Below are 24,118 nucleotides of genomic sequence, written 5' to 3' on the forward strand. Positions count from 1 at the left end.
TGTCATAGGAGAGAGAACACCTTAATGTCACAGGAGAGAGAGAGAGAGAGAGAGAGAGAGAGAAAACACCTTAATTTAATGTCACAGGAGAGAGAGAAAGAGAACACTGTAATGTCACAGGAATGAAATTTGAAAGTTTCATATGATTTGATATACAATAAACCAGAATGCCTTATCCAGTATTTAGACAGACAATTAAAGTATGTAACAAGAACCTTGGCCTGCTAATAAACTCAGAACATCAAGGCCATTAGAGGTGATTGGTTGCAATGAGCGAATCGATCAGCAGGAATCATTATAAATGTCTAAGAAGATGAATAAATGCACCTTATATATACAATTTACAAACAATTTTTAAATTAATAGTTTTTAAACAGACTTTTTTCCTGCATTGAATGAATCTTTTGTTCTGGCAGTCACGATTTTGGGGACAGATTTCCAAACAATAGAGGTCTATTTTGATGTGCTGTTCCATTGAGGTGGTGCACACCCCAACTTAAGACTCAATCAAAAACTGGCAAATGATTGTAACTGTGTTTTTGCTATTGATTCTGTATGACGCACTTGCTTACTCTGTGATACTGACCCAGTAAAAACCAGATCATTCAATTCTATTATAGGGGGGCCCTAGTCATGATTTTTTTTTCCAGTGCTAATGTACATTTACACCAAGATGGATAAAATGGGTCTGAGATACACAGACAATGGGTCCCATGACGCAAATCATTGACATCACAGTTCTCTACACATTTTATGAACAAAGCAAATGTTTTAAGTAAATAAGTAAATCTGTAATTGCTAAGTAATGAATCCCGAATGCATGTGTTATATAAATTTATCACTGTTTGTATTGACACAGGTGTAGCTAAGGGTTTAGAGTGTGCCTTTGTTGTACATCTCCTTGATTAAATCAAAGATTTTCAGATTCCTAAGAAGTTTTTTGTGATAATGGAGATCATTGCTGTTATATACATAGATAGCCACCCTTCCACCCCCCCACCCCCACCCCCAAAGAACTATGAAAGATTGGGGAGCTAGGTGCTTCATTGGATGGTACTCTGAACCAAGGGTTTGGGCATGATCCATTCAACTTTTGTTCAAGTGAATTGAAGATTGAGATGACAATGTATAGATCTGTTGCAAGTATATCCAAAACTTTTTTTCGTTTTTAGGTAACTCATATAGTTACAGATTTATCAAGGTTCTCTTTACCAGTGGTAAAGTGTATACCTTTACCCTATTAAAAATTTGACAAAAAATTAATATTTCCTCATCATTGAAAAAAAAAAATTCCCTTCAATAATAGAAAACGCCAAAAGTGAAAAAAATTCCCTACATATTGAGAACTTGTGTATGGATTTTAACATCTGTCTATCTGTATGTCCACAGAAATTTTAACCTTGGCTGTTAAGCTTTTGAATGCATGGAGATAGCTATAGCTAGAACTTTCATATTCTTCCTTTTGGAACTTTTTGACCTCATGACCTAAGTACCTTGGGATTTGATGTACTTTTGAAAAACTTTAATCTTGTTCATAATTTGAATGGTTGCTGATAAGACTTTCATATTTTACATGTATATTCCTATCGATTTTGTTACCTTGACCTTGGGGTTTCACCTAATTTTAAAACTTTTTAAATCATAACTTTTGATTGGTTAGTGCATGATAGCTGGGCTTTCTGTTGTACGGAGCGGAATGTTGGAGGATGACGGAGAAAGACATTAACAAACTGTCAAGCTTCCACAATGGATGTCTCCGAAAGATCTGTACGATATTTTGGCCTGAAAAAAATCACAAATGAGAATTTACATGCAAGAACAAAATCCTCAGACATGCGCACCATACTTATGAAATACCGCTGGAGATGGATTGGGCATGTCTTAAGGAAACCCATCAATGGCATCACTAGGGTCTCACTTTGATGGACTCCAGAAGGGAAAAGAAAACAAGGCCATCCAAAGACCACCTGGAGGAGAACTGTCGAAACGTAAATGAGAGAGATTGGCATGACCTGGGGCAAAATTGAAAAGGCTGCTAAAGACAGAGGAGTGGAAGAAACTAGTCCTTGCCCTACATGTACAGTGCCCCTGTTAATTTTGACACCTTGACCTTTGAGTTTGACCTGCTTTAAAAACTTTACTGTGTCAATAATATTTCTAAAGTCTTTATGTAATACAACTTGGATCAATAGATAGTTTTTTTTTATGGGTCCATAACTGGAGATTCAGGGGCATATATTTTTAAGTCTGTCTGTTTGTCCACAAAAGCATTAACCTTGGTCTCAACTTTTGAATGAATGGTAATTGGGCTTTCATATTTCACATGTGTATTCTTTGTGACAAGACTTTTAATTTTTCCAAGAACCAAAATTTTTGATCTCATATGACCTTTGGGTTTAACCCTCTTTTGAAAAACTGTAACCTTTACATAACTTTTGAATGGTTAGAGCGAGGGCTTTCATAGTTCACATGTAAATTCCTTGTGATTAAACCTTTCTTTGGATATGAAAGTTTTTCTTGGACCTTGACTTTGGGGTTTGACCTAGATACTTCTGAAAAAATTTAACCTTGGCCATTATTAACTTTTAAAATGCTATCACATGAGAGCATCCAGTGTGAATTCACTAACACATCTTGTTGTGTATATATTATATATATTCTACTATCATTTTTATGTCCCCAAATCAAAGATTCAGGGGCATATATAGTTTTTGGCCTGTGTGTCTGTCTGTCCATCTTGAGCCTGCACACACTTTCAAAAATAACCTTAAATATGAAATGGGTAGTAACATTTGAAAGCTGGATAAAACCTTGATAGCATATGTTTAGAATGGATACAAATATTTTCACACCTTGATTGCTTACTAATGATAGGTTGCCATATGGGCCCTTGCATTTTCAATCTACTGAAAATCACCCCCACCATGAAAACATCCTCTTTATGAATTTCTTCAATTTAAAAAAAATTTTGGAGGGGTCATTAAATGAAATATATCATATAGATATATATATACCACCCACTACTTTAACTTTATGTAGGGTTATTGTGGATGATGTTAATTTTATCATTGCTGTTCGGAATACCACACAGAGAGAACATCACCAATGCTACCTGATCTTCTCATTTAATGTCAGAAAAAAAGTATGTTTCACATAAGAAATGTTAACATAGGTTATGGTATCTAATACATGATATGAAAATGAACCTGAAAAATTTCATAGAAATAGGTTGACTTTTATTATGATTAGATTGTATGTACCAGTGACTGGATTTAGGAATCTGCAACTTCTCCAATTAAAGAGATGTTTTCCTGCACTGTCATGCTTTAAAATTTGTAATTTTTTAAACTTAAAGAAACACTCTTTTTCCATTGATGCTTCATGCTTTGGCAATTATTAATGGGAGCTCGAGCTGCAAATAAATTTGAGAAAACAATACTTGATAACTGAAATAAAGAAATCCAATCGGGAAATAAAAAAACAATGATTCTTTGGGTCTTTGGGATTGGTGAGTTGAGATGATGGATGCTCGGAGCTACTCCTTGGTGTATCATATATAGAGTCCACGGACTGAAGCTGACCGTGATCTGAATTCTAAAGATGTTTAATGTTGTATAGGGTGGCTTATAGTGCATGTTCTTTGTAGGGATGCACACAGAAGTCTAGATTTCATGTCATAGGGCATTACTGCCCTTCAGCACTAAGACATATATTGCGTTTTTTTCTGTCCTATCATAAATGAAAAGAAAAATACTAAATCTTTCTTGAAATGTTAGTTCCTGATGTTTATTACCCTCTTGCTCAAAGGCCTTGCATGTCATACAGATCTGATGTCTCTGTTCTCTGGAGACAATTTATGATGTAGATTCAATCATGGTTCAATGTCTTCAGATCAAAAGAAGGATAAAGACAGTTATTACAAGAATTATTAAGACCTTTTTCAGTAGTTCTCAAATTTCATAATCAGAAGCTGTCATTATACGAAGATCACTCTATTCTTCCAAAGATTTGGGGTTTTTTTTTTGGTAGACAAATCACTTGCAATGTTATTCAGTACTTATGGAAATTAAATTATGAACCAAAGCTGAGAGGTCATTTTTGCTAAGGAATGTACTCTTGATTGAGACGTCTTTATTGTGAAAAGTTAGCAGATGGCTTTAATAGGCATAGAATCTTGCAGCCTGTCGGTGAGGGCGACAGGCTGCAGAGATACAGGAGCTCTTTAAAATAATATTTGACCTTGAAGTATAATAAACAGGTATTTATGGAATGGTTGAAGCATCTTAAGAGACCAGATGTATACATGTATAGCTTCTCACACAGAAGCAGAAATAGATTGTGAGGGCATATGTCGAAATAGATTGTGAGGGCATATGTCAGCTGAGTTTTAAATTTGGAATGTGGGAATGCACACAAATGAAATGGTGATAATCCTGTAGTACCAATTGATTATACCAACCCCATGCATGATACCCCAGGCACCTAATCCCATCTCTAGTACATTGTATATCCAGCCCGGGTCCGTCTTTGCAGGAATTATGAGATTGATCACTGTTCATTATCTTCACCTTTCACAGTACATGTGATATGGCAGTGGATGGAAATAATAGGATTCGTAGAAGTGATATTGCAAGATTTGACTATGACTCTAGTTATGCAAAGCAAAACTTGAAGACTTCAATCATTTAATTCATGTATAGCGTACATCATCTATAATGCTAGCCAGAGTTTTCGAGCCACTCCGCTCCCCAAAGTGGACCAAAATCCCTTAGCTTAAGTGAAGATGAGTGTACGTAAGCTTGACTATAAAATATCAGTCTCTGTTTGAGCTGTGTGGTACAAAGTAAATTTCTTATATTCTAATGATGTGAACATGATAATTATAAACCCTGTGAACACCATCACTGGGTCAGGTAATTATTGAGGATTTTTCCCCAATGGAAGGCGCTGCCTCAGGAGAAGGAATATTGCAGTGTAATGATCTTGTAACGACAGAATCTAATACCAAGTTATTCAGCAAGAAGTAAAAATGACATTTCATTCTGTTGATTGACGTCAATGGTCATGCTTCAGCGATTCTGGGTATTACACTATTGCCTCGTGCTGGATCGGTCTTCCCAATTAGACTGCAGCGAAATTATTTTTTTTATCATTCAGTGCTGAAAATACAGCCTTCTTTTTTATCATTCAGTGCTGAAAAGACAGCCTTCTAAGTGTTAAGCATTATCTGATTACATCAGTGATGTAAGCCGTTCTCAAAACCTATTTAATTTAGTAGACTGTCAATCATTCCTATGTGAAAGTATGATTAAAAATTTATTTCAATTTGAGAAGCAATTCTCTGGAGGAAAAAAACGAATGTGTTTTTGATGAAGTACTTATTAAGGAGAGTTTACTTATCATGTGCATCTAGCTAAAATTTCAGTCTAGATTCTTTTTTGCTGAATATTTTTTCCAACATAAGTTGATTACTTTTGTACGTTTCAGTGTTTAGAGAGATCTTAGTTTATCGTATGGAGTAGAATCTGACAGATGAGGTTTGAAAGAGGGCCAGCGATGAATTCGTTGTCTGACCTTTAAATTAGAAACCATGATCTTTTAGGGAGGAAAAAAATACATAATTGTCTTGCGTAATAAAAACAAAAATTAATTTCCCATTATAGTTTTGTGAAATTCTTTTGTAACATTTAAAAAAGTTTGTAACTCTTTCATGTTGGTTAGTATTTCAGTATTTTTATGTTGGCTCAGTTTTTTGAAACAGAAATGGGTATATAATTAGATGATTTGTCTGGCAGGATTTTTTTTGCAGCATTATTTTAGACTATGCTTAGGTCATGCCAGAGAAATTGCAGGAAGTGGCGACTGACGTCAGTGCGAATGTGATGCATTAGATACAGAGTGGTGTTTGGAACGCGATTGCAATCGGACAAGGTTGACTTAGTTCCTCATTGGGTACAAGTCATAATTCTGTAATCGTTATTATGTAATAACACTTAGTTTTACCTGATTAGGCAATTCTTATAAGGAAAAGTCAATGAAACACTGCAGTGATAGACATCTTATTGCTTCTTATATCGAATGGCTAGAAGTGTTTAGTGACGCGAGTCTCGGAATAGTTTTGATATATATATACATTAATTGTCAGAGTAAGAGGAAAAAAATATAATCACAATCAAAAACTGGATGTGATGCAAGTTATTAATCAGAAGCTAATTTGTTTTGTTGTGTTGTAAATGCAAATAAATATTTTCAAAATATGCAACATGATTAATATAGGTGCAAATTTTGTGGGAATCATTCCATAGGATGACAATGTGACAGAGCTGACAAGATCTATTATTAGACTTTTGGTAGTGAAATATATTGCAATTTATTCTAGCTAATAATTCAAATGTTGGGTAATAAAATGTTCCAAAATTTTTGGACATTATTGAACCAACTTTTCGTGAAATAAAAGTATACTATATTGCACTGAGTCTGTAACATTCAGGGTACATAAATTTAATTAATGTGGTTCCACTCTAGCTGTTAACAATGATGGTGGACCATGCAGATATCATGTGGGATTCTGAACTCTGCTATTTTGTTTTACATTTTCTTTATTAAGGAGGTTCGAACCTGAGTTTTGCAGTATTGTCAACTTTTTTTAAAAATCTCTACAATGAAAGGGAATTATGAAAATAAAAGAATGGTCATGCCAAACTAAGTGCTTGTTAATGACTTGCAGTATGTATGTTAAAGTTGACCTTTTATGTGCACTTTAAAATTTTCTTTGGATGTATTCGCATTAACTAGTTTTGTCTGTTGGTGTCAACATGAGCAACACAGATTAATAATTACATCAAATTGATGCATTAATCTCATGTCCTCTTAACAATATATAGATATAAAAAAAAAATTAATGCTAGCAGATTGCAAATGAAGGAATTACCTTTTTGCCCTTAAAATAAGATTCTTTGGTTGTTTATGATGTCCTGTCAAGAATTTTTCACTCATTACAACTGAGACATCACCGAGTGTATAGGTAAAGTACCAGTGCTCAGGACCGTAGCAGTGAGGGTTCTTTTATAACGTAGGTGTCAACATGTCGCGACACAGAACTTCCGTTTTTAAGGTCATTTCCAAAAAGATCCATGGATTCTGAGTGTCTTCTAAATGCCAAGCATTTGATGAAGGAGCAATCACTACCCCAGGAGTTTAAGGTCTCATTTTGACCTGGCCTGAGTAGCACAAGCACTGCATGGGCTTCAGCTCTTGACCTTGATTCCATGCATGCTCTACCCCTGAGCTACTGCCACCAATTGATCTTATAGATATGGAAAAATTCATCTTTGATATAGAAATTGATAGTTTAAAAGAACTTCAATTTATTAGGAGTACTGTTTCAAATTGCACATGTATTACAATGCCTTGTTTTAAAATAGGGATAATGGATCAATTTTTTTTTTAATTATTAGCCCAAAAAACCAAATTTTCATACAAAATTTAGGGTAAATTGATATAGACTTTAAGACAATTGCATGGTGTTCTTTTTGGAAACATATCTCAACCAAATTGATTAATTTACAACATATCTTAATTAGTTCTAAGTATCTACTACTTGTAGGATAAACTACAGAATTGAAATGCATGCATGTATAGAGTTATAGACATTGACAATATATTATATAAAACAGAGATGATAAAATTAGATTTAGAGCTTTTTGTTTAAACATTCGATCTTTCGCCACAAAATATAGTCCTTTCAAAATTTGATTGAACCTTTGAATTGGATATTTAATTAGTTCAGTACAAAATTTGGACAATTAAAATAAGTATTAAACCAGTATTTACACAGTTTTAGCATTCTCTGCAGTTGCATATTGTGTTCAAAAACTGAGAAGCTAACTTCCTTACATATTAATTAATTCTTATATTTCAATTCTGATTTACTGCCAAAGAGCAGGAAATATTAATTATTCAAAATTTGAAACTTTTCACTCAACAATGATCATTGCAATTCAACAAACAGTTTTAATACAAAATTTTTTATTAACTATAATATGATAAAAGAGTTATATATATTGAACTTTTATTCTGCAACTTGTTTGGGTGTAAAAATGCATGCAAGCTTGTACAATTTTACACCAACTCTCAATAACTATATTGCTCACTGAGTGATATTTTCCCTGGTGTTATTTTTCACACAGTGAAAATAATCACCATGACCACAGATGTAATCATCTGTAAATATAATGAGCATTACAGTAGTTTTCTTGACTGGAACTCTTCTGTTATCTAAGTGCTTAAATACAGTACTGAACATTTTGTAGAATTAGAGTGTCTGATTAGAAAGAGGTCAAAACAAGGCTTTAGATAATTTAAAAATCAATGAAAATATATTGACTATCGTAAATAAAGTTTTGATATTTTTGGAGTTATTGGATGAATAGGGAAGCTTTGGAAAGTGTAATAAACAGGAAACTCTTATGTTCTATAGTTGGGTACTTTTTGTTATATTTTCATGAATGCAAAGCAGAAATGAAAATAAATTTGTTTTAAATCCTGTCGCTTTATAAGTAACATTCAGTAAGGCCCCAAAGTCATAAGGAAGTCGGTGATCATTGCGGAAACCCATGTTCGCTCGCACTTAGATGGTTGGATCGAGATATAGGATTGGAGATATATTTGATGTCATAGACAGTTGCTTCTTCAACAAAAATGGAAAACGGAAATATTCATATCTATAGTGATCAGTCATTCAAAAACTTACTTTGTTAAACACCACTCTGATTCCACGCACAAGTACTCTGAAGTTGAAATAAAAAATATGCTAGAGTTCCTCATTGACAATATCTTCGTGGTCTTTGGTGATCAGGTCTTCGAACAGTCTGTTGGAATTCCCATGGGCACGAATTGTACTCCTTTGTTAACTGACCTGTTTCTATATTCATATGAAGCAGAATTTATTCAAAAACTTCTACGTGAGAAGAAAAAATTTCTCGCTGTCTAGGCCTTCAATTCAACATTTTGATATATCAGTGACGTTTTGTCTATTAACAATAATAATTAACTTTCATTCATATGTCGATTTGATATATCTCTGTGAGCTCGAAATAAAGGACACCACAGAGTTGTAAATTTCTGCTTCATACTTAGATATTTTATTGAAAGTAGACATTAACGGCAAACTGACAACTCAACTGTATGACAAACGGGATGATTTCAGCTTCTCCATCGTCAACTTCCCATATTTATGTAGCAATATTCCATTATCACCTGCATATGGTGTTTATATATCTCAACTGATTCGATATGCAAGAGCTTGTTCTGCGTATAGTCAGTTTTTAAATTGAGGTAAGCTACTGACAAACAAGTTGATGGTACAGGGATTTCAACAGTCTCGATTGAAGTCAGCATTTCGCAAATGGTCGTTATAACGCTCTAGTTCGTCAATACAACCTATCATTGGGTCAAATGCTGTCTGACGTGTTTCATAACGATTGTTAAGCCATTCTTGGCACACTAATTTTGACTGCGGATAACTCCGTTTACCTGATCAGGATATAGGGCTCACAGCGGGTGTGACCAGTCGACAGGGGATGCTTACTCCTCCTAGGCACCTGATCCCACCTCTGGTTTGTCCAGGGGTCCATGTTTGCCCAACTATCTATTTTGTAATGCTTATGGGAGTTATGAGATTGATCACTGTTCGTTATCTTCACCTTGCATGTAATAAAAATTTCAAATTTTCATAGTTTTGAAGATTTAAAGATTTTTTTTTTAATGAATTTGAGACGTGTTTTACTTACTGTGTGTAACTCAATCCTCCTGTGACGTCATAGGTTTTTTAAACGGTTGACATTAAAATTGATCATATTAACAAGTTTTTTTGTATTTTCATTATTCTTTTTAATGAAATTGTGCGATTTTCTGATGTCGACATATGATACATCCATTTATGTATGTCTGACATCTTTAAAAGGGTGGCAAGTAACAAACACATTGATTAAACTTTATCAAATGGAAATTGACACAGTATTTCCACTTTCAGCCATTAATATAGATAATTCATGTAAGGATGGAGCTTAAACTTAATTAAGAAAATAGAATGTCTATACAAATTGCCTGTTATGTACTATGGTATTTAAACTACAATATTAGTGTAAATATATACATTAGCAAATCATATGTGCTCTTTTATTGTTTCAAAGGGAAATGTGAATTTTATGGAAAAAGTGCTAAAGTTTACAATTGCATGCATGTAAATCAGAAATATGCTAAGAACAATAATAATCCTGTATTTATTATCTTGTATAAATTTATAAAAATCAAGAATGTTTTATAGACATTAGTTTGAAATACTGTAGAAGTACTTTTTTCCGTGCGGTATTAATTTACGCTATGTACGCGGTCACAAATTTTCCGCAGAAATTTATCCCAGAGTACTGAAAGTAAATGAAAGACATTAAGTGGCAATTTAAGAAATCCGCTCAATATTTTACCCGCGGAATAAACAGAAATTGTGATTCCGCTGACTTATGAACCCGTGGAAAAAAGTACGTTTACAGTAAGTTAAGGTATATTACAATTGCGTGTGTATAGTTTGCTTTTCAAGTGAAATATAATGAAGGAAGGGAGGGCAAACAAGTCCCTTGATTTAGGTGTTTTATTTTGCTGGTGGATAATTTTCACGGATACTTGTAGCTGTAACTTAGTATATTATTGTCTCTCCTTTTAAGTGTTATTCATTGCTCACTTCTTCCTCAGCCATTATAATGAACTGCATGCACAGCAAAAAGATTGAAAGAGTATTTGATACTGCATGATTAAAGGAACTCTTGCCATTAACTAGCTGCTTCATTTCCTGAATGTATAAAATATTGTATGCATGATGTATGGACTTTCTTCTGATGTATCCTCTCTAAGTTTTTTCTTTGTATTTTCAGATTGACTTTTTACGCTATCCAAACAAGGTAAAACTTGCAGCTGTTTTATTTTCCTTTACTTACACCTTTAAGTTACCACACCACTTTAATCCAAGATGTCAGTGGTCCTGGAAGGAACACTGTGTGTGTGTGATTTTAATTTGTGTTAAAGTATCACTTGCATGCTCACCTGTATGCTAATTATGTCAGTGTAACTAGAAAGTCATAGCATTCTGTCATAACACTGCTACAACATCCAATACACAATCGCATTCAAGATTAATTTGTGTTCTAGAAAAATTCTTATGTTGTATATGGTATATTATTTATATACAATAAATTTGTTCTCGTACCAAGGCTTCAGTAATGTTAGCCACCATTTCCTTAACACAACAGTATATGCAAATTTTAAAATGTATACAAGTTAGAATATATTTCAAAGTAATTTATCAAGCTAGTACAAACAAGCTGAGACATCTGTACCATATATGTTCCAGAAACACTTCATACAGAAGTGTGTAAAATCTGAGATCATATTGGCTTTAATATCCTTTGGGGTTTTTTTTTTTAGTCCTTCCTTTTATTGAAAGTGTGGGCAGGACATTAAATTTCATCAGTCCATACATCTCTCCATATATTTAACATGTAGACTTTACTAATTTCAACTTAAAACTTTAACCTGGGTCATTGTTTAATTTTCTAAAAAGCTTTTTCTTCAGAATTTCATGTGGTTTTCAATTGATGCCCTAGCTGAGATGACTTGCTTTCCGATGCTCTCTGAGTCCTTGGGGCACTTACTGAGGGAAATACATGTTTTATTGACCTCCTGTTTAGATTTCTTTATTAATGTGCATATCATTGAGCTACTTTTGATACAATGTTAACGTATTCAGTTGTTGGGTTTTTTTTGTTTTGTTTTTTACAAAACAGAATATCAAATGTTCACTGGAATGATTTAACCAAATTTTGTGTAACAAACTCATTGTTATGTTGACTTGTCAGTGTCATATTACACAATATTACAAATTGAATCTTCATTATGTCACTTTAATTAAGGTGTTAGATCATTAGTTTAGTAGAAAAGAGGACAATTTATTGCATGCAAATGATCGATCGATTTATGATGTCGAGAGTGTTCATGGAGCATACAAGGTAGATTTTTTCTTCAAAGAAAACGCAGTGATTTGGCAAATTTATGTATGCTTTGAAAGAGCATGCATGGATATAAAATTGCCCATGTCATTTGAATGGTTTTGTCAAGGATATTACTAAAAATCCATATCAATCTTTTGAAGGTCTTTCCAGTAATTATGCGCAAAACCTAATCTGTTGTAATCACACTTAGATTGATAATTTATTGGTATGCTCTGATGCCCATTTGATCAACTTGATCAATAGCACAAATAAATTATTGAAAACAATGTGTCATTGGACATAAAATAAATTTGATTCAATTATCACTGTAGTAAAATGTGGATGTATTTGATTATATGTGCAAAGTCTAGAGGGATTGCCCTAGATAGTGATCTCATTTTATTCCTATTCTATTCAGCCACTGATGTTAGTCTTGATCATTTTAATTAATAGAGCAATTGAATTCAGTGGTAAACAAATTGTGGTCAGTTGGAGGTTAATTTTTGGGACATCACTGGATTATACTTACTAGATATCTCTTTAAATTGATTGTTGATTAAAGATGAATTAATTGACCAACTGATTGTGAGGGTGTCCCCAATGGAGTACATACAGGATAATGTATTCCAAGTTGTTGTGCTGCTCAATAACAGTTGCCTATGGGGACATGGAACCCTATAATTAGGCCTGACATGGTGCCAGCCGAGAAAGATTGTTTACCAGAACCTGCAGCATAGACCCAAGGACAAATAATCCCTCGATTTCTCGCAGGCAATGACAGTTAATAATTAGGAACCTCAGAAAATGATCAGTAGATGCATCCAACCTCTGGTCTTCTCTGTGCCAGGATACACTGAGAGTCAACAAATTGTCAGTTGCATAGATTTCTTATCTGTAATCTTCCTTGTCTTGGTTTTACATCTTTTCTGTGGAGTATTTATGCCTGCAGTCAGAAACTGTCTGCTTTCCCAAATATGAAATGAATGTCAGTCAGTTTGTCTCAAAATGGATAAAAAAGAATATAAAGGATCTTAGAGATATAGCCAAATTTACATGTACCAGTCAACTACAAAGCCTCTCTTACATCATAGTAGCACTTCTGCCACTTACCTATCTGGAAAAGCCAATGTTACCATTTAAGGGATTTACCGTAATGGAACAAAAGATACTAGATACTTTGAGTGTGTCATCACTTTCTTTTGAAGATAAGGGTATTTACAAACGTGTCGTCAATTTCTTTTGAAGAAATAAAAGGATATTTTTCTCGGTGAATATGGAAGCAGAATGCTTACAAATGTAGGTGTCTCATATTTTTATGACCCCATATCGAAGATTTGTGAAGGGGGGGGGGGCACATTGCCTTGCCTGTCAGAAACTTAAACCTTATTATTCATAATTTTTATGCCCCCCTTCAAAGAAGAGGGGCATATTGGTTTGCACCTGTCATTCGGTCGGTAGACCATATGTTGTCCGCTCAATATCTTGAGAACCATTCACTTGATCGTAATGATATTTCATATGTGGGTTGGTTATGAAAAGAAAAGGACCCCTATTGTTTTTCAGGTTAAAGGTCAAGGGTCAATCTACTCTGGACATAGGAATATACTGTCTGCTCAATATCTTGAGAACCCTTTGCTTGACAGACATCAAACTTGATACACTGGTACATCTTCAGGAGAAGATGACCCCTATTGATTTTTAGATCACATGGTCCAAGGTCAAGGGTCAAACTGGACATTGGAATATACTGTCCGCTCAATATCTTGAGAAACCTTTGCTTGACATCAAACTTGGTACACTGGTACATCATCAGGAGAAGATGACTGCTATTGATTTTGAGGCCACATGGTCAAAGGTCAAGGGTCAAACTGGACATAGGAATATATATATTCCTATGTCCACTGTACATTCAATGTCTTGAGAACCCTTTGCTTGACAGACACCAAACTTGGTACACTGGTACATCTTCACGAGTTGATGACCCCTATTGATTTTTAGGTCACATGGTCAATCCACTCTTGACATAGGAAGATATTGTCTGCTCAATATTTTGAATTAATGATACTACTCTCAATTAAATGATGTGTGTGTAACCCTTATCAATTTTGCACCGTGGTGGTGGTGGGGGGAGGGGGGGGGGGGCATCATATGTGTTTTACAAACATCTCCTGTTGAATGGTCAGTGATAGGCCTCTCAATTTTTTTAAGTGCATTCCTTGTGACTTAAGACTTTTGGTACCATGCATAGTCTTTGACCTAGAATAAATGACCTAGACCTTGGAGTTTGTCCTACTTTTAAGAGAAGTAAACCTAGGCAATATCTTCTAAACTATTTATTTTGTATGCATATATATATATATATATATATATATATATATATATATATAGTAAAATTGCACAAAATGTCCATGGTATAGGTAATAATATATATAATATTCCTAATGGCAAGACCATACATTTGATGTCATGATCTATGACCTTTAGACCATGACCTTCGAGGAGTGTGTTCCAAATTTCAAAATTTTAAGCAAAACCTTATCCTTGTGTATAATTTTTTAAAGGTCAGTAATTAAAAGACCTCTCATATTTTATATATGTGCATTCCTTGTGACAAGAGCTTTCTTTTAGTGCCAGAGTATTTGACCTTGTGACCTTGAAGTTTAACCTACTTTTAAGAAGCATAACTCGGGCAATATCTCCTAAACTAATTTAATTGTGCATATATATATATATATATATATATATATATATATATGCACAATTAAATTAGTGAAAGGTCTTGTAATAAGGAATCTATATATATATATATATATATATATATATATATATATATATATATAGATTCCTTATTACAAGACCTTTCACTTGTTTCTACTGGGGCATGGTGGTTTACAAACACATCTTGTACATATAATGAACAGTGTGATAGCCATTCCATTCTCTTGAAAATTTCTTCAAAAAGTATCGTCCTCTTGTGCTAATACAATCTGTTATCTGACTAATGACTCTGTCTTGATAGAAAATTCCTGTGCCAAGTCAGAAGACAGCTCAGTAGAAACTCCAGATTTAAGGGATGTGAAATTGTGTCAGTTGTTGTTATACTGTCATTATTCCACTTCTGTTGGTTACAGTTCATTAATATTTCAGTACATAAAGGCACTTGACCTACTTCTTACATGAGAGAGATGATAATTTGTACTCCTAGATAAGACATCACATGATATGAAGAAGCAGGGTGTTCATTTAGTTTTTCCGGTTATCTTGTAGATTATATAACACAGGAGATATGATTCATTATGTGAAGTTTTTCTTTCTGTCAGAACTTGATAGAACAATGAGAGGAGATTAACCTTCATTTTCTCTGGGAAGACAAAAGGAAAAACAAGAAAATATACTTTGTGTCAGATGGAGACATCATACCCTCTGGCTGAGATTTTACTAATTGACAATGCGAAGATTTTGGCACATCATGTAGGCCACACACATTAAAACAATGGACATGTATGTATACATGTAGCATATATACATATATGTAAATGAAATGAAAATTTTTAAAACTTAGTAATACCAATGAAAGTTAAGTGCTAGAAAGGTTCTCCTCTCTCACATAAAAATTATGAAAATTCTTAAATGAAAAGTGGGTGTTACAAAGAAATATTCAGTAATAGCATGAAAGTGTATTGACATATGTATATGAAAAACAAAAGTTTTGTTAAAGAAAGAACAATTGACAAATTTTGGGTTTCAACATTCACTCCCACATAACTGTAGGATCTCACAAAAGTGTCGTGCGTACGTCATCTTAAATGGTGACGTTTATGGTCTTTTTCAATGAAAGGACAACTATGTTGTCCCAAACCAACTCAAGTCAAGAAAAACATAAAAATATGTGATGACAACCAATCAGCTGCCTTGATGAATACCATGACAACACCCGCTTCCCTCACAAAACGGTCATGTTTTAGAGTTGTTTTTGTCAATTTCTACTCAAAGTGTTTGATGTTTTATGGCTTTTGTTTAATGTACAACCGTAAGTTTACAGTAAAAGTGGAAGACATCAATTTCTTCATGAAAATTAAATTTATTTATTAAGCGAATATTACTTGTGATTCCTCATCTTTTTGTTGTAATTTTGATTTAGGTAAAACAAGGGGTTTATTTTTTTTGTTTTACCGGGGTTTTTGGCAGGAAGATTTTCTTTGGGAAAAATATGTCCTTGTATTTTGCAATATGTCCTTGTAGCTTGCAATATACAATCATGACGACATGGACATTTTTTTTATGAATATCTTTATAAAACAATGGCCATTGAACAGCTAGTCTGTTACATTAGAATAAACATTTGACTCCAATTTCTTAATTAATCCAGCAATTTTCTTTCTTTGAAGCAGAATATGGCCTTTCTACCTTTCTACCCTAATGGCAAAAATTCATTAGTACTCTGTGTGTAAAGCTGGTTGGATTGTGGATCTGTCAATGTGACTTTGTTTTGCCTGTTGGTGTGTGTCCTCATCATGTATAAACACAGGATATAACAGTATGTGTCCGTCCTCCTATTTTACAACACCATTTACAAAATGCATGGGAATATTGTACTATCAGATACTGACATTTTGTTTTGGCCATGGTCCGGTGGTACTGAACAAGTGGTCAACAGACCTTGAAGCATTATTCGTGTGATGGTATCTCTTGGTGTATGCATTGAATACACATCTGGTACAGTTTGATTGGACCAAGCTTTTTTGTGCAGACTCGACTAGACGGACTTTATTTACCTTTAATTTTTTCTTCTTCTCAATATCTGGTAAAGAGTTTGAGATTTGTTTTACAAGATAATATTTATGCATTCTGATTATGAATGGTTTTGTTGGACGATTGTTTGGATAGCTTTTAAACGATTATGTAAATCTCGCATCCAGCAGAAGTCCACTTACAAGGTTTTTTTTTTTATATAGATTTGTCATTTGGAATGCTATGATCCATCTTTAGACATTAGTGGAATGAAACGGACAAAATTAAAACATGTGTTTCTTTATGTAGATCTTGGTAAATATGAACACTAACCAGATCTCAGCCGTGTTTACATCGGTGTCTAACCAACGCTGGAGAACCACTACCCTTGAACCGCTGCCAGAATGTCATATTCATTACAAATGTTCATAATCACTCTATTTACTAACAAGCACCTCTGGCTTTTTTTGCATATTAATTCCAATTAACCAATCCCATTGTCTTAAGTGTCTGTACAGCTAGGAGATAATTAAACTGAGTAACCAGTCTGAGCTTCAATTGGGAGGATCGATTTTCAAGTGAGGAGACAATTTCAGTGTCATTATTGATAATTTCAAATATGCACATTGTCTCAAATCAATGGAGGGACATTTACAATTGATGGTGTCTTCGTAACTGAATTAAATGCAGCACGAAAAGAGAGAGTTTTATGGTGCAGTGAAGATTCCCCCAACAGGTGCTTTATTCTCCCTATGTGGTATTTTCTTGGTTTGCTGCCCATTAAAGGAATTTTGTGACATTGTCTTTTATTAAAAAACAAGAGAGTTTGATTTCATTTCTAGAAACTCCCAAAATTCATGGAGGTGTTTATAAATTGTATGTGAATAGAAGTACATTTGTCCAATGACAGTTAAGTATTGAAAATTTTAAAACTGTGTCAGTCTACTTCAAGGACACTGTAGAAACGATCTAAATCCCGTGCAGTTGTACTTTTTCCCATTAATTGCAGCTGACATTGAAGACCTAATTACATATATCTTATTTTGTGAATTTACTTCAACAAAAATCATTAAGGGTGTTTTTAAACCTTTCCGAGGAGAGGCCCTGCTGTGATTGGTGGAGAGAATTGCGATTGATTTGGCTGCATGTCACTTCAGTTTTCTGACGAACATACTGTGATGTATTATACTTAGATGAGCATAACGCACTGGTCATTTACCAAGGCTTATGGAGTTCTGATGTTTATATTGCCATCAGTGACAGTTTGCAGGTCAACATGGGATCGTAACATTGGGCTGTTTGTGACCTAATACAGATGTCATGTCCCAACGAAAAACCATATATGTACACTTCCTCATAACAATCAAATACAAAAACTGCATTATCATTTAGTCAGAAGGAGTAAATTCTGTTGGAGACTGGCCCATTATTAGTGGACACCGTCATGAAGAGAAACAAATGGGATTGAATCACCTGTTGATTGAAGAGTCTTGCCAGAGCTCACCTGAGTAAACGAACGCATCCTTTATCACAGAGAACCCCAACTTCATGTGCCAGAAGTTATTCTGACTCTTCAAGGAATGGGAAAAAAGCTATTCAGATGCCTTGGTGCTAACAAGAATTTCTGTTGATATTTTTTTCCCCTTCTGATAATGAAGAGGATGTTTAGAAATGAGATTTTTTTTGCAGTCGTGGAACATTGATTTTGTGAAAAAGCTTTTGGAGTTGTGAGAAATTTTTCTTTTTACAAATTGGAATATTAAGTAAATATATATATATAGAGATGTGGATGTGATAAGTCACAATGATGTTCCGGAAGGACAAAGCTACCCAGACTCCAGAGCACTATAATTACATAGATGATGAGGTTGCATACTATATGGTAAGACTTGATAGATCTGTTTTCTTCAGGGGGGGGGGGGGGTGTTATATAGCATAACTCTCTTGTCTTAGGTCTGCATACAATGTTAATTAAGACAGTGGCAATGATTATGTCTTGTGTTGGCCATGAATAAATGAGGTTTCCACTTAAGATTTGTACTCGTAATTGCAATATATGTTTAAACTCTTAACTTTTGGGGGAAAGGGGACTCAAAATAAATATTAATAATTATTAGAATTATTTGTAAAATATTTTATTTTTTACTTTTTATATGCCACACCGTTTAGCTGAATTTGAGGAATTCTATAGTGCTTTTATGAAGTTGAGTTTAAGAGTTCGATGAATCAATATTTGCCTTCTGCTTACTCCCTTAATCAGTTTCTATAATCTGCAGATAGGCGTACCTATCTCACTGGTCACCTGTTAATTTCATCCCTAGCTTTTTTATGTGTGTTTGTATATCTTTCTCAGTTTAATGTTCGTGTATGCTATGCCTCTATTTACTTAGTACTGGTGAGGCCACCAGGGCTAATCAGTTGCTATAAACTATGGCACCCTGCTGGCCTGTTTAAACACCAGACATTGGTCCATCTAATTACAGTCTGTCCTCCAGTCCTCTAGTAAATGGATGGTGCTGTCACGTTAACCAGAGTGATTGTCAGTGTAAACAGAATGACAGCAGGGTTCGTAGGTCCTTCATAAAGATGAAGTATATCATGCAGTCTTGTCAACATGATGCAAAAAAAAAAGTTTTCATTTTCACATTCAATTTTTATGTTTCCTTGACTATTTAGAATTCTATAGGTTGCATTCTATAGGCAGCATTTCTAGATCACAGACAAGCAGAGTTATTTTCATATTGCTGTGAGGTTACTTTTATCATGTAAAAGTCAACAGTTTGCAGTCAACAGTTGAATGGTAAAGTGATTGTTTCCAAAAATTCTGTTAACGTATCGAAGATCATGTCTTGACTTTAACTTTCCATGGTTTCAAAAAAATAAAACTTTAGAACAGTGGAAGCTGTTCCATCTCTTCGTACCATAGTGTTTTAATTAAAGTACAATTTTAGTATTTGCAGGTATTGATTGAGACAAATATCAATAAGATGCAGGTTTTCAAAAATGTTTCTCAAAAATGCCCATGATGGGTACCAAAAAATTATCTCTGAGAAATTAAATTCAGAAAAAGAAAAACATTATTGCTGAAACATCCTTGCTTTCTTTTTAGCCTTTTAAAAAATTGATTAGAATTCCCCAGCACCTGCATGCACCGGCAGTTAAGTACCAGTTACGCTTTGAATTCCTGGCTTCTTATATAGTATTAATAGAATTATTTCAAAAAAGGTATTTTCCCCCAAACACCCAGATTAATCAGTGGTTTCAAATATAAAAAGTTGACTTTATATATAGCACATTTGTTAACATTTTGATTGCAACTCACTGCATGAACATTCAAACCACAAAATCAAAGAAACTTTTGTTTCTTTTGATATGTGTTCATGTTATAATGACACAATCATAATTATATCCTCAAGGAACTATCAAATTATGACAAGTTTTTAAACAAAATAATCTGTATTAAAGGGTAAACTGTATGATATGATTTAGGAAATTTTCATAAGGCATGATCTGACGACTTCAATATTTTGGGCAAACTTCACTGTCTTATATTGCCCTTGCTTCTTTCAATGATAGGTTGGTGGATAAAATTTTTCTCAATATAAATTCATTTTAATTAAAAGTTTATACTTTTGTGATTGTTAATTTTTTGGGGATGAAGAATCAGAACTCCACCTAAATAACCCAGGTACACGTGCTGTTAATTACCATAAGCTTTAAATAATATTAAACACTTTAATTTGGTCTTGACTATATTTAAGATATATCAGTGTTTTACACATTGCCTCTGCAGATGTGAAAATTTTTAATTTTCAAACCATGGGGGTGGTCTAGAGGCTAGAACGTTCACCCCGCATGCGGAAGGCTGGGGTTCGAATCCCGGCTGCGACAAACCTAAGTCGTTAAAACAGGTAATGACAGTTCCATCACTAAACGCTCTGCATCAGGTGTGAATGTCATGGGTCCTTGGAGTAGGTGTGGCACGCTAAAGAACCCTCATTGCTCAATGGCCATATGTGTCAAGCAAAGGCCTAAATTCAAAGCCCTTCACCGATCTTGGTGCATGACGTTTACATATGAGTGAAAAATTCTCGAGAGAGACGTTAAACAAGATACAATCAATCAATTTCTCTGAATTTAATCATCTTGAGAGAATTTAATGATATGCATGGTATGCATGTATTTTTCAGAAAAATAATTTTTTGAGTCCATATCTAAGTTTTGTTTTTCTCATTAAGTTTTATCTTACTACCTGAAACTATTTCAGTGTAGTTAGGAAGGAAGTCCTCAGTGTTACTCACATGTAGTATTGTATACATGCAGACAGGATCTGAAACTTGTGACAAGTCTTTTTACATTGTTCTGAAACTCCGTTATTGAATTTCATCAGTGGAAATTAAAACTTGTGTAACTCAAGTTAAAAGTAGAACCCATTGTCATTTACATATTTAAAAGAGGACATATTTTTGTTTGGTAGAAGTTTTGTGGTTTGTGGTTTTAGAATGAAATAATGCATTTGTTTTGTTTTGACTTAATGGTTGAAAATTTTCTCTTTTGAATTCATGGTTAATTTGTCCATAACTCAAATCCATGACAGTTAGTGATTTAATTAAGAAATAGATTTAATTTCTAAAAATACATGAGGGTATATGAACTGCAATATGCTCCACACCAGTAGACTTCATGAAGTGCTGTGTCACTGTACTTCTTGCAAAATATGTTGGCATGGAGCATTGCAGTGGACAATTATTGTCATTTCAAAAATGAAATTTATTTCTAGATTTGTGTTTTATAACCCTCTACTATCATATCTGTCGGAATTCCCAGCAGTTGAAATAGATGTACTGTATTTATCAAGGTCCATGCATACAACTTCACAACTACAAATTGCATTCATGAGGAAATTACTGGCTGACATTACAATTTGTAAAGATATCAAAGGCATAAACATTGGAAATGTAAAAATATTGCAATATGACACATGATTTATTTGTTAACTCGATCTCAGAAACATTAAATTGAATGATTTCATAATTCTGAATTATTACCAAAAACTTCTTCATTTGTCCTCCTTCCCATTTAAACAATGAAATATTTGTTGTGACACTGGCATATGTCACATTACACAATTCCATAAATCCCTAACAGTACGCTTCCTTGATTTTCTCTGAAAATCTGTGTTAAAATAACATAACAGTTGTAAAATGTTTGTACTTTGTGCATGCACAGAGTGCAACCTTTGAACTTTTCATACTCATTGACTGCCTGCTTGGCTGTGCCATTCAATCAGCAACATTCTCTCTCAAATTATCAGCATATTATTTCCTTCTCAAATATTTTCAAGAATTTTATGACCAAAGTTCTGTCTTGAAATGGCTGTAATGTAATAATGAAACATGAACTTAGTCATGACAGATAAAAAAAACTCTATGGATGCATTTAAGGGGCATGAAGGAAGCTTCTCAATGAAAAATGGTGTAAGGAAAAATAAAATGTTTTGTTTCTTCAGCTGAAGGAGAATTTCCTTTTCTCAATGTTTTCACATTCCCCATTCATGACAAAGAAATTATGACAGCCTGCCTCTGTAGTCATTAAAAACAGCTTGGTTATTTTGGAGCAACATTAAGTTTATTTCTATGGTAATAAGTACAGACCTCTGCCCTCTCCTTGTTCACTTACACAGAATCCATTTGTGAAAGACCACAAGGTACATGTATGTCACCGTAGTGACAAATGACCTTGACCTAGTCAAGTAGAAAGAACTTCCTGTTGACATAAATCATAACAATTTGCATGTTTTAGGTAATGAACATTACCTAGACAAGGTGTGCCAGCCTGTTAATTAACTTGCAGGAAACAGAGGCACTCAGCCTTTCTTACGTAAAGAAGTCATCATTTGCATTATTTCGCTTTCCATCATTGATTTTACTCTCTGGCAATTTAGTGCCATTTGACACATTTCAGGCTGTGCAGCTGAGGAGTCTATAGAATTGGGTAATTATTGGGCTTTGTTTTAGAGTTACCTCTCTTGTTCTGTGATAATCTGTATTTAATTTAGTTGTGGTACGCACACTGTTCAATGTTAAGAGATTTTGATGACACGCTATTGCTTACATCCATCTTTGTCCTTGTTATTATAGTATGCTTAAAGTTTTACTGTACACATGATTTGCAGGTTGGTTAAAACAAAGTATATATATTTTCACTCATTTTTTTATTTCAAGTTTAATTGTTCCTGAGACTTAACCCATCATTAATGGGCCAAAATCTGAATAAAGGAAAGAAGGAAAAATAATGCAATCTTTACAATTCATTATTTCCAACTTGAAGAATTGCACTGTGAACATGCTACCTAAATTACGTAATATTTGTCCCCGGAGCTGAATTGAGCCCCAGAATAGGATAAATTGATAATACTGAATCAGACATACTAAATTTGCATGAAGATTTTGAAAACATCCTCTTTTCCTGGACTGTGAGACAGTCATAGTGGATAAACTTTAAGCCTTTAACCAAAATTTCAAAACTTCATGTCCCTTGGTTAAGACCCTGCAGGAGAGAGCTATATCTTATCAATCATGTAATTATTTTGCATTAAAAATGGGAAATTATGAAATTGCATCCTTTTAATTATTGTAGACAAATGATTAGGACAATAAACATGTATTTTGCATAGTTAACTCATTTCCACAAAGTATGGGGTTTAGACCCTTTGATTGGCCAACATGAAGATAGAAACAAAAATATATGTAAAATCTTTAGCATCTTTATCTTTTATGAGCAGGTTATGAATGATAAAAAACTATGAGCAGTATAAGTGACTATTTTTTGTCCCCTGAAATATATTTTGAGATAGTTCTTTATGATTGTTACATAAAACTTGAAAATAAAATCTGGTTTGAAAACAGTAAAAATTAATTCATTTAAGAAATAAATATCATATTTGAAAAACATGAGAGTGTGAACTGCAGTAAGAATGCTGAGATGAAGCATTGCAGTTCATACTCCATGTATTTTTAAAATTGAAGGGAATTCTTTTTTATACTTGCATGCATTCTGTTTTTGTTTCCATCAGAATCCCCAGTCCTTAAAATAAACATACTGTACGTATTTATCTGCAACTACAACACATTCATGAGGAAATGGCTATCATTACAATTTGTAGAGATATCAAAGGCAAAAACATTGGAAATGAAAATATATTTTGATGTCTTATTTAGTTAAATGAGGCCTGCACATAAATTGTCATCTTTCTTACAATTTTGAACAAAAATATTTCATATAGATTTTTTGCCTGGATAACATAGAGTGCATGAGTGATCAGAAATGTTTACTGACATAATGTG

The 24,118-nt window shown here is 33.9% G+C and overlaps 1 protein-coding gene across 12 annotated transcripts in view; it reads left to right on the forward strand.

The window, feature by feature from the left end:
- Positions 1-24,118, forward strand: part of LOC125675334 (cGMP-inhibited 3',5'-cyclic phosphodiesterase 3A-like) — a 100,079-nt gene that overhangs the window by 45,341 nt on the left and 30,620 nt on the right. For 4 of the 12 annotated variants that reach the window (XM_048912924.2, XM_048912925.2, XM_048912927.2 and 1 more), the window contains exon 2: positions 10,929-10,955. The exons of 4 other annotated variants lie outside the window; for them this stretch is intronic. In XM_048912924.2, the coding sequence (XP_048768881.2) occupies positions 10,929-10,955 (27 nt within the window). Of the gene's footprint in view, positions 1-10,928; positions 10,956-15,395; positions 18,655-24,118 lie in introns of those variants that run through there. 4 more of the 12 variants (XM_048912930.2, XM_056160583.1, XM_056160586.1 and 1 more) reach the window with 1 other exon arrangement.

This window comes from Ostrea edulis, chromosome 3 (assembly GCF_947568905.1).
Source record: "Ostrea edulis chromosome 3, xbOstEdul1.1, whole genome shotgun sequence".
NCBI lineage: Eukaryota > Metazoa > Mollusca > Bivalvia > Ostreida > Ostreidae > Ostrea > Ostrea edulis.